Source organism: Salvelinus sp. IW2-2015, linkage group LG3, assembly GCF_002910315.2.
Source record: "Salvelinus sp. IW2-2015 linkage group LG3, ASM291031v2, whole genome shotgun sequence".
NCBI lineage: Eukaryota > Metazoa > Chordata > Actinopteri > Salmoniformes > Salmonidae > Salvelinus > Salvelinus sp. IW2-2015.
Genome location: NC_036840.1, coordinates 20,419,375 through 20,431,527, shown reverse-complemented (window position 1 = coordinate 20,431,527; position 12,153 = coordinate 20,419,375). Strand labels below are relative to the sequence as shown.

At 41.5% G+C, this 12,153-nt stretch overlaps 1 protein-coding gene across 1 annotated transcript in view; it reads right to left on the bottom strand.

The window, feature by feature from the left end:
* Window positions 1-8,812, bottom strand: part of arrb2b (arrestin, beta 2b) — a 65,765-nt gene extending 56,953 nt beyond the window's left edge. Inside the window, 1 exon segment of the mRNA XM_070435107.1 lies at window positions 8,546-8,812. Coding sequence (XP_070291208.1) covers window positions 8,546-8,568 — 23 coding nt within the window. The 5' untranslated portion in view covers window positions 8,569-8,812.
* Window positions 8,813-12,153: the final 3,341 nt, after the last annotated feature.

The following is a 12,153-nucleotide window of genomic DNA, read 5'->3' as shown; positions in this document are numbered from 1 at the left end:
CCATCTTATTCATCTAAAAGGCTAAATTGATCCTAAATCAGCAGTCCTTCTCAGAGACGCTTGATTCTCTCGGCCCAGCTCTACCTTCCCTTCGGTCTCCCCTGGAGGTGTGAGAGGGGGGGCCGTAATAGAGAATTCAATGTCTACCCCTCTATCTCTATTTCGCCCTCTCGCTCCCTCTTTTCACCTGCTACCCTGAGGCAGAACTTTAATTTAGAACCCAATGTCACATTTCATACACACGGACTAGTCAATAGTTGCATATTGCAATATTATGTTTGGACGATAGTATATTGATATGACTCCCAAGTATCGATTTGTAAAATAAATGTAAAAAACTCTAGGTTGCGCTTGCTAGCGCTAGTGGGAAGGACATGCGGCAAAACTCCGGTATTTTTCATCCTACTGATTGTTCTCCATCGTCTTTTTAAATAGTGACCCAACATGTTTTCAGCACGTCAATTTCCCTGACTGATCAAACCTCATTTTCTCATCTCTCTAGGAGCAGACATATAATGAGCAATATATTTGGATCGCCAAATCCTAATATCAAATCGCAATACATATCTTAACGGCACCTAAGTATCGTGATATCGTATCGTGAGGGCCCTGGCAATACCCAGCCCTAACACACTCCACACACACACACACTGGGGCTAGAACAATTAATCGATTAAAGAGATTCTAAGCTCTTTTGTTAATCCATTCCTTACACAGATGGGGATGGACAGATCAGTTAAAGGGTATGACAGTAGGTGAGACGTCAATGGCCTTGATTTTCTTTTCATCTACCTAAAAGGAGAGGTGGAGAATGCAACACGCACACACGACATGGGAAACACACGCAAACACACACGGCATACGGAGATACACACACACACAATCCATTTGTAAGTGACAGAGATGCAGCCTAAAAGACATCCTCTTAAAACTACCAGACATGAGGGAGTAGACACTCACTCCCTCTCTCTCTCTCTCTACCTCTCTCTCCAGTGAGGTCAGTCAGTCCATCACTATCCTGTTCTATCCATCCATCCCACGCTTGTACTCTTCATGCACCATTTGGGACTGTCTCTGTTCTCTTCTCCTCCTCCCTCCGCTCTAATAACAGAGGGAGGAACGAGGGGGGGGCTGAGGAATTCCTTAATGCTCAGGGAGGATACATCTTTGTACTTACAGGAGTGTATGTGTGTGTGTGTGTGTGTGTGTGTGTGTGTGTGTGTGTGTGTGTGTGTGTGTGTGTGTGTTAAGAGGGGCCAGACAGGGTTGCAATTGACTTCCCTCATCTCTCACCATTCCATCTCTCACCAATCCATCTCTCACTCCATTTAGTTCCCTCTATCTCTCCCTGTGCTCCTCTCTGCCTCTGTGTCTCTAACCACTAAAGTTGTGTAACACCACTACAATAGTCAGAAACTTCACCCCAAGGCATTCTATCACCCAATACACATCATTGGCAAATCAAATCAAATTGTATTTGTCACATGCACCGAATACAAACAGGTGTAGACTTTACCATGAAATGCATACTTTTGAGCATTTTCCCAATAACGCTTATTTTTTTTTTAATAAAAAGGAGATAGTAACACAATAAAATACTAATAACAAGACTACATACAAGGAGTACCGGTACTGAGTCAATGTGCCGGGGCACGAGGCAGTTGAGGCTATATGCACATGGCAGTACTGACGTTAAAGTGAGAGTTCACTCAAAACTGTATTTCTTTCTTCTTTTTTTTTTTTTTACCTCAGAAGTGTTGAAATGAGTCCACGTCCCAAGTCGTTGAACTGAACTGAGAACCCTGAACTGAGAACCCAACCTTTGGTTGTTCCCCATTGTACAACCGTGTGTGTGTGTGTGTGTGTGTGTGTGTGTGTGTGTGTGTGATCATATCTAACAGCAATAAAAGGACAACTGGCTTGCGGGCGGTTACAATGCATTCTACATCACACCCACTCCTCTACGCCTCCTCTCTATCTGTCTCTGTAGTGAGAAAAGCGAGGGAGTCAGAGAGAGAAGCAAAGGATGAGAGAGAGTGGGAGCAAGAGAGATGAGAGACCAGATTGAGAGGGCCAGTAACAAACAAAAAAAATAGGTGTTATTTTTTTCCTAGACTAATCCGAAAGCATAGCACACCGGATGGATGACACCTATTTCTTGCAAGCAGCCTCCTGCTTACCGTCTGTGAATCTATGGGTGCGTCTTAAAAATGGCACCCTATTCCCTTTATAGTGCACTACTTTTGACCAGGGCCCATAGTGCCTAGGGCTGGACTATATATCCAATTAATTTGATTCATTCGAATGTATATTTTAGTGCAATGTTCCAAATGCCTGTATCGCAAGAATCAAGGTTGTGTCTTTTTGGTCTCATCTCCTTTCGCTCCTTCTGTGCTGTGTGCACCAACCCCTCCCCCTGCCACTCAACAACAACAAAGGCAAAAGATCCCTTCATCCTCTCTGACAAAGCGCAGTTTCAAATTCACTATTTGCATTTGAGGTTTGGTCCAACAGAATCAGTCGTTTCCCCTTTTTAATGTTTCAACTACTAAAACCCGGAGTATCAGTGAACATGACTGTGGGAAACTACATTTCTCGGTTTCTGTCGCGTGCGGCATTGTGGTACGATATACCTGCTAGCAGTTTAGTCTGTGTTTTATAAAAATGTGCAAGGAGCATAAAAAGGCGCATTTACAGTGGGCTCCAAAATGACCGGCACCCCTGACTAGCAATGCACAAACACTTAAAAAAATATTAACAATATAATTATAGAGATAAACTCAAAATACCAACATGTGAGAAATACTGTACTTTATTAATGTTTCAAAGGAACCAACCAAAATCATTCCATTATTTAATACAAAATAAATTTAACCAAAATCAAGGTTGCATAATTATTGCCACTCCTCATTTAGTACTTCGTGCAACCACCTCTGGCAAGGATAACAGCATGGAGTCTTTTCCTGTAATGTTTGACAAGGTTAAGGAACACATTTGGAGGGATTTTGGACCATTCCTCTATGCAGATCCTTTCAAGATCCTTCACATTCTTGGGTTTGCGCTTATCAACTGCCCTCTTCCACTCAGCCCACAGATTTTCGATTGGATTGAGGTCCGGCGACTGAGATGGCCATGGCAGAACATTGATTTTGTTGTCACAGAACCATTTCTGTGTGGATTTTGAGGTATGTTTCAGGTCATTGTCTTGTTGGAAAGTCCCCCTACGGCCAAGTCCCAGCCTTCTGGCAGAGGCAACCAGATTGTCAGCCAAAATTGCCTGATACTTGGTAGAATTCATTATGCCATCAATCTTAACCAGTGCCCCTGGACCTCTGGAATTAAAACAGCCCCAAAACATCACTGACTCCCCTCCGTATTTCACTGTGGGTATGAGGTGCCTCTCCTTGTATGAATCTCTGTTTCGACGCCAAACATGCCGAAGCTGTATCTGACCAAAACTTTCAATTTTGGTCTCATCTGACCAGAGCACCTTCTTCCAGTCATAATTTAAATGACGTTTGGCAAACTCCAAGCGCTTGCGTCTGTGTCTTGGGGTCAGAAAGGGCTTTCTTCTGGCAACCCTTCCAAAGAGCCTGTGGATGTGGAGGTGGCGTCTGATGGTGCTTTTTGAAAACTGGTGACCCCAAGACGCCACCAAGGCCTGCAATTCTTTCACAGTTTTTCTTGGGGATTTTGTTGCTTCTCACACCACCCTCCTCCCTATCCTGGGGGGCAAAATGCATTTGTGTCCTCTACACGTGAGGTTTTCAACTGTTCCATATCTTTTGAATATTCTAATAATTGCCCTGACAGTGCTCAGTGGTATATTCAATCGTTTGTGGATCTTCTTGTAGCCATTACCAGATTTATGAAGGTCTACGACCATCTGTCTCTTTTTAACTGCTAGTTCTTTTGTTTTCTTCATGGTGTTGGATGACAGTGGGATATTGCATGTGTGTTACCTCATTTTTATACCTTAGTGAAAAAGGAAGTGATGTAATGGCTCAATATAGTTCCTTAAGACTTAGATAAACTTAAATAAGTGGAATTTAATGTGTGGTTTAATTTTGATAGATGTTATTTACAAAAATCTTTAAGGGTGCCATTAATTGTGAAACCTTGATTTGGAGGACATTAATAAAGTACAGTATTTCTCACATGTTGGTATTTTGAGTTTCTCTCTATAATTATATTCTTTATATTTGTTTAAGCATTGTTTGTGCATTGCCAGTCAGGGGTGCCAGTAATTTTGGAGCCCACTGTATATAAGGAATTAGCGTATTCTTATCCAGGTAGGCCCCTTGATTTCAACATCTAAAACAAAGCGAACAGGCTGTTGTTCAAACAGTTGGAGGGTGTACTCATAACAGTGTTCTACCTTGTTAGCAAGCAAATAGATCCAAGTTGGCTAGACTTATAAAAGATTAGCTGGCTAGTCACTAGCACGTGTGCTTAACATATTGTTTACGAGACCTGTGTTCATTTTCTAGTATGCCTGCTAATAATCATTCGTGGATGTGCATTGATCGGATCAAATTTGTAACAAAAAAGGAATTGTCATAGACAGACAATAACGCCAGATCAGTGATTATTACAAAAGAAAGCAGGTTAAACTATTTTGATTAAATAGTTATCTTATTAGTGGGTCGTATGGTTGTGGATGGCTGATACTTAGCCTAGGTATCATTTTACAAGCCCTGAATTCATTTGATTATTGCCGACCGTTTGAAATGAAGTGTATTTGACCGTTAAATTGTGCAACAAAGCTTATTTAGAGAATTGTTAGATTTTTTTTTTTATCTCGATATGATCTTTAGGCCATATCGCCCAGCCCTAATAGTGCCTATAGGGTTCTGGTCAAAAGTAGTGCACTATGTAGGGGAAATGGTGCTATTTGAAATGTACCCTTTGCTAATCAATAGGCCTTGCCTACCGCTTTTTCGTTATGTTTTTATTTGGTCAGTTGGCAAAATAAGAACACCGTTATAATCTGGTTTAAACGACAACATCCCACGTCCCACACACCCATAAGACAGATAAAACCCACCACACACACACAGAGAGAGAAAAGGAAACCACATTAAACATGTTCATTTGTTCTTCTTCCTCAAGTGGTCACATTTAACTGAGAAAGGAGGGGATTAAAGAAAACAATATTTAGCTTTCTCCATATGTAGGCTAGTTCAGATGGACACAGAGTGAGAGAAAGAGAGAGAGAGAGAGAAACAGTCAGAATGAGAAAGCCCGTGAGAGAGTGAGACAGAGAGATAAAGACAGAATGAGTATTTCATATGGGATCTATCTATTGTACTGTATCTCAGATCATGAACTCCCAAGGTCTAGGCTCGAGCTACCACCACGTGTGCGTGCACTAGAATTAAACCAGAACCATACATCAAACACACGTCATAGTCGGGGGTGTCATGCTTTGGTGCTGTGGTAGGCTAAAGTTACAGTTTTATTTTCACAGAAACAGATAGACAAACAGTTGACGGCTTTTAGAGGTAGCCTTGTGCATGACATTCAGGGTTACCCTAAAAATTAAGTGGGGAAGTAAGCAGGGCCCGGATTAAGAAATCATAGGCCCCCGAGTGGCTACTCTGACAAACTGAGATCAATCTGGTCTTGAATTCAAACAAACAATAGCCCAGGCCAATGAAGCAACACACAGATTGTACAATATTAGGAGGATATAGAGATATACACACACATATACAGTGCTTTCAGAAAGTATTCTGAGCCCTTGCCTTTTTCCCCCCCAAAAAATGTATTGATTAAATTGTTGTTTTTTTCCTCATCAATCTACACACAATACCCCATAATGACAAAGCCACTCAAGGACATTGAAACTTGTCTCAAAGCCACTCCTGTGTTGTCTTGGCTGTGTGCTTAGGGTCTTTGTCCTGTCGGAAGGTGAACCTTTGCCCCGGTCTTGAGCACTCTGGAGCAGGTTTTCATCAAGGATCTCTCTGTACTTTGCTCTGTTCATCTTTCCCTCAAGTCTCCTAGTCCCTGCCGCTAAAAAACATTCCCACAGCATGATGCTGCCACCACCATGCTTCACTGTAGGGATGGTGCCAGCTTTCCTCCAGACGTGATGCTTGGCATTCAGGCCAAAGAGTTCAATCTTGTTTCTCATGGTCTGAGAGTCATTTAGGTGCCTGGCATGTGCCTTTTACTGAGGAGTGGCCAGATAAAGGCCTGATTGGTGGAGTGCTGCATAGATGGTTGTCCTTCTGGAAGGTTGTCCTTCTGGAAGGTTATCCTATCTCCACAGAGGAACTCTGGAGCTCTGTCAGAGTGACCATCGGGTTCTTGGTCACCTCCTTGACCAAAGGCCTTCTCCCCCGAAGGGTCTGCATACTTATGTAAATAAGGTATTTCCCTTCTTTCTTTCTTTTTTTATAAATGTGCAAAACTGTTTTCGTCTGTCATTATGGGCTATTGTGTGTAGATTGATGAGGAACATATTTAATACATTTTAGAATAAGGCTGTAACTTAACAAAATGTGGGAAAAGTCAAGGGGTCTGAATACTTTCCGAATGCACTGTATATATATATATATATCATAGGCTACAGTAGGATACTAAATAAAAATGATCAATGAGAAACTGACGCACCTAATTATGAAGATGAAGCCGTAGGCTAAAGCCACCACTGTGAGTAGCCTATCTCAAGATGAGCTACTTCGGAAAAACAGTGCTGCTGTTTGCTACAAATTGGGATTTGAGAAAAATGTATTTCTATTGCTTTTACAGACAGACTAGTCTCCTTTTTCAGCAGTAGGCATTTGCTTTTCAAACTGTGCTGTTTGTCCAGCGATTTCATTTTGAAATATGAAAAAAGCAAACCGTCAGCTGCAACCAACCATAGAAATATAATACATGGATGGTGGTTCCCATTCAAGTTAGGACTGGCATCCGTTGCTAGTGTAACCATTGAGTTTAACAGTCAAATTGCTAGGATAAGAAGTTACAAAACTCTTCTATGGATTATATGGCTATGGCCACAACGCAACAAGCTCTAGTCTGTATTTGTTGCGCATGCTACCCAAACTGCGGCCTTTCCGACTGTAGGCATACCGGTAACTGCAAAAAATAAAGGAAACAAGGGATACAAAGTATATGTTATGGTGTGGGTTGCTTTTTCCTGGCATGGTTTGGCCCACTTGTAGAATCTATGCCAAGGCACATTGAATGTGTTCTGGCAGCTTGTGTTGGTGCAATATCCTTTTAAAACACTTCATGCTAGTGTTTCCTTAATTTAGGCAGATACTGTATGTGCTTGTGATAAAACTTAATCCACAGTTATTTTTTTATAAACTATTGATCCTCTGTGGCTAAATTATGCTCTCTGGTGTATTTGAGAGCAGGCTCCTGTGGTTGGATAAAAAAATTGTTACATTTAAAAATATATATAGTTTATTTTAAAGAAAGGAAGCAGTAAAGAAAGGAAGCAGTAAAGAAAGACAGATTGTCATCCTGAGCTAACCAGCCATGACTAACACAATTAACCAGTCACATTTTATTTATTAGACAGTTTTTGTTTTGTTTGTTACCCAATCAAGGCAGGGGCCCCCAGTTACCCACATGGGCCCTCTACCTCTTCTCCTCCCCCATCTGATGATTAGCAGAGCGGCAGCAGGCTGTCTACACTCATTGAGAGCAGGCTCCTCAGTCTTCCTGTGGTTGGTGATTGCATTGAAAAAGTATAACATATATACTACATATCAAATAGACAGTATATATTTCCTTAACAAAAAACAAAATAATTTTAAAAATGCCTGCTTCTTGGGCCCCCATGGGCCTGGACCCAGGGGCTTCAGCACCGGTAAGACCCTGCATTAATTCGGCCCTGGCAGTAGGTTAACCTACTGCAGTCTAGGTTACATTGTAATAATAAGAGAGTTCTCACGTTGACAATGATGAGGCCGCACACAGTAATATAATTTTTCTAAACACTGTTTCAAGACATCAAGTCGCTGGCTACAATAGCCGAGTTCATCAACACTTGCTAGATCTGGAAGGTCTTCGTCAATTCTCTCCTCTTTCCTCCTCTCCGTTGAGGGCTCGAGCTCCAGTTCATCAACACTTGCTAGATCTGGTAAGGAGTAGGCTAGAATTCATGATGTATTGAAGGTTGTTTGCCATGTAACCCCACCCTATGCGAATTCTGACAGCTGACAAACTGATCCACTGTTTTGCATTCTGGATAACTGTATCGCCACAAGTCCGTGGGCTAGGCTATGCGTTGCGAGCATATTTGATGATGATGATGATGATATCGTTTGCACTACAATTCTCACTCCCTCCTTCCCTCCTCTCTTCCCCTGAACCAACGAGCACACTTCTTAATTAACCCCCTCTTATCGCGGATTCTTTGCTGGGAAACTCGACCAGTGTGCTGCCTTCACTTCCCAGTGTCTGTATGTTAAACTGGGCTACCCTTTCATCCCTTCGATGGCCTATTTTCCCAAATAACACAAAACATCACCGCAAAAATCAAACGCCAAAAAAACACCAAAATACTGAGAACGTCTCCTACCTGGTGCCTGCCTTGTCTCCCATCTTCGCAGGCCTTGTGTTTCAGTGCTACTAAAGTGTAATATTTGTGTAAATCTTAACGCTATTTTGGATATCAAGGTCTTCGTCAATTCTCTCCTCTTTCCTCCTCTCCGTTGAGGGCTCGAGCTCCAATCCGTCTCGGTTCGGCTCGCACAGCTAGCTACCTGAAATTCCGTTTCCACAGCCTACAGACGGCAATGAACAGTTCGTTTCGTTCCTCGCCTTCTCGAGTTCTGACAGCGAGCTAAACACAGAGCGACGCCCTCCCCGTGTGACAGACAACACCTTCGACCAATTGCTGCTTCGGAAACATGTGAATTAGTGAACGACAACAGGGTTGGCCCGCCCTTGCCCTCGGGCCCACCAATTAGAAATCTGCTTTAGGAAGAGGGTGTGGCTTTTTGTAACCGATAAGGAGGAAAACAAATCGCTGGCAGAATGTATTTGTTTTACTCTTATCACAATCATAATTAAATATCCTCTAGTTTGTCGTGCATTTCCATAGGGAATAACCAAAATAACCAAACCAAATACCGAATTCAGGGTTCCCCTGTCCCCAGTTCACCACATAATTTCTGGATTGAATCCTGATTTTAATATGGTATTGAAATGTAATAGAAGTGTAGGCTAGGTTATAGACTTCATATAGGAATGTTCTATATTTCAAAGGTGACACTTGAGAGAATGCTCTTTAGATTATTGCTTTCACTGCAAGGCCTGGCAGTTTATTTTTTATAATCAATATTGGTGCAACAATAGGATAATCTGCTTCAGCGCTGAGACCTTTTCGGTCATCATTTGTCATTGGAAAGGCTGCGTGTGTGTGTGTGTGTGTGTGTGTGTGTGTGTGTGCTGTCTCTTATACACATCTAGATGTGTATAAGAGACAGGTGTGTGTGTGTGTGTGTGTGTGCTTATGTTTTTGGTTAGTAAAACAAAAAGCTTAAGTGGGCTTAAGGGTTAGGTTTAGGGTTAGAGAAAATAGGATTTCTAATGGGAATCAATTGTTTGGTCCCCACAAGGATAGTAAAATAAATGTGTGTGTGCGTTTGTGTGAAATGACATTAAATTCAGCATTGAAAATAGGTGCACGTTTAAGTTTGTTCCACCTGAGCGAGTCTGACCACAAGTCAGAGATCACTATGATGACACACCAAATGCGTTTGATGGATCCTTTTGGTCTTCTTCTAATGCCTCTTAAAGGGAAAGTAATCCAAAAGTAACTGGAAGTAATCAGATTACGTTACTGAGTTTGGGTAATCCAAAATTTACGTTACTGATTGCAATTTTGGACAGGTAACTAGTAACTGTAACCAATTACATTTAGAAAGTAACCTATCCAACCCTGCATGCTTGTGATTGTCCATCTAGCTCTATTGCCACCTAGTGGCAAAATGTAGAAAGTAGTGAATCCAGATGTGATCACAGGTGTGCAATTCATTGACACAGTACATGCAGAGGAGGGCTTAAAATGGGAATTCAGAGGTGGGGAGCTCTATTTGTTGGTGGTGGTGGTGGTGTGGGGGGGGATAAGGGTTAGGGTTAGGGTTGGAGTTGGAGCTGGAGTTAGTGTGCTACCTTTTCAACCCCGATTCAACCCTAACTCTAACCCTAGCTTCATGTCTACATCCTAGTTCAACCCTTACTGTTGTGAAGAGTCATGGCACCCCTACAGGACTCCAATTGCTTCCAATTACCCTAGGTCACTCCCCTTCCATCCACACCTGTTCCCACTCCACTCTCCTCTACCTTTTTCACCCCTTTCATTCCCCATAATAAGCTGCATGCTCCTTCCTACCTACCAGTTCAGTTTATGCTTGGTGATGCTGTGGGTGGCCCTATCCTTCCTCCTTCCATTGTGCCTGATAGAATGAAGTGAATGCTCTTTGTTATTATACTGTTTGAAGATTGTAAGTCCTAACTAATACATACTTGTTGCCCAATGTTATATCCCTTTGTATATCCATGTCCACAATTTGCAAAATTCTATGGCTCCTTTGTTCTAGGTATGTGTTTGCAGTCTCCTCAGTTTATAGTTCATGTTAAGCTCACATTCTCCCCATATTCACTTGGTACTACTTTATGATTCATGCACCTCTTATGTTGTGTTCCTAATGTTTCCCTTTTGTATCTCCCTTCCAGAACACCACATTCGTGTTATCCACATCCAATCCTATCGCCAAGGCTTTACAAGCCACACCCTAAAGCACATCCTTGTTATTCACATCCATCCTAACCTCCATCCAAGCCCTCCCCCATGTGCTCTGTTCGTTCCTGTATTATTCAAACTGTGTGAATAATAAATACCACTAAACCTGGATTTCCTCATCTCCATCTCCTCATTGCATTCTGACTGACGTGACATGGTGGAAGAAAAAGTCCCAAACTTACAGTCCATCCTAGCCCTAGTCCATTTTCTTCAATAGCCCTAACTTTAGCCTCAACCACATCCCTTAACCTAGAGAAAGAACCAAGGGTCCTCCACTCTTTAATTAAATTAAAACAACCCTCTAATCACCCCGTTGTGATCCAGCGGACACCATTCATATAGCACATACCCTATTACCCTATTAATACCATTATACAAACATATCAACACTGCCTAGCAATAGACCTGTGGACCCCTACTGAGAGCTATGTATATTGTTTAAGGGAGTCACTCTGTGGATTGTGTAATGCTGTGGTTAAAGGGATAGTTCACCCAAGTTACAAAATGCCCCGTAAGCAGTCTATGGACAAGTTATGACAGCAATCCATGCTTTGGTGTAGTTTCCCTGGCACTGTTTCTACATGCTAACGTTTTAGCATTTGTGGCACAAATCCCATTCAAGTCATGGGACCGGTATTAGCATTTTTCTCACATGCTCAAAACATCTGTAAATTACTTTGTTGAGCTTCACAAGAAATTGTTGATACTTTCGGATGATTTAAACAAATGCTAACATCGGTCCCATGACTTGAATGGGATTTGCACCACAAATGCTAAAACGTTAGCATGTGGAAACAATGCCAGGGAAACTAAACCAATGCATGGATTGCTGTCATAACTTGTCTATAGAATGCTTACAGGGAAAAGGAAACCAATGTGTCATTTTGTAATTTGGGTGAAATATCCCTTTAAAGAGAGTAGTAATACAGACCCATTATATTTCACTGTCAAGAGGATAATAACACTGTAGGACATGTGGGAGTAAAATTATGTTTACCTGTAAAAATGAGGATTTAAGGTGAATTCTAGGATTTTTCCTAGAGTGACCTATATCACATTGATTAATTAGCAATATGTAATGTAAAAAATATGAAGTTGTAATTATTTGTTAGAATATTCTGTTGTCAAACCTGTAGGTTGAGATGGAATAAGTCAGGTATTTGACCAGCAGGATAATTATTTTGAGAGTAAAGTATAGAGTTCAAATGGCAAATGATGTTCTCTTTATTGTTGATTCACTTTTAGTTATAATATCCAGACAACTCTTTTTATAATAATAACACATGTGTTATAGGTGGGGATGTTCACTTTTTTGGCAGATGAGTGTGGAGCAAGTTTAGATGGCTTGGATGGAAATCATTAATACATAACACCACATG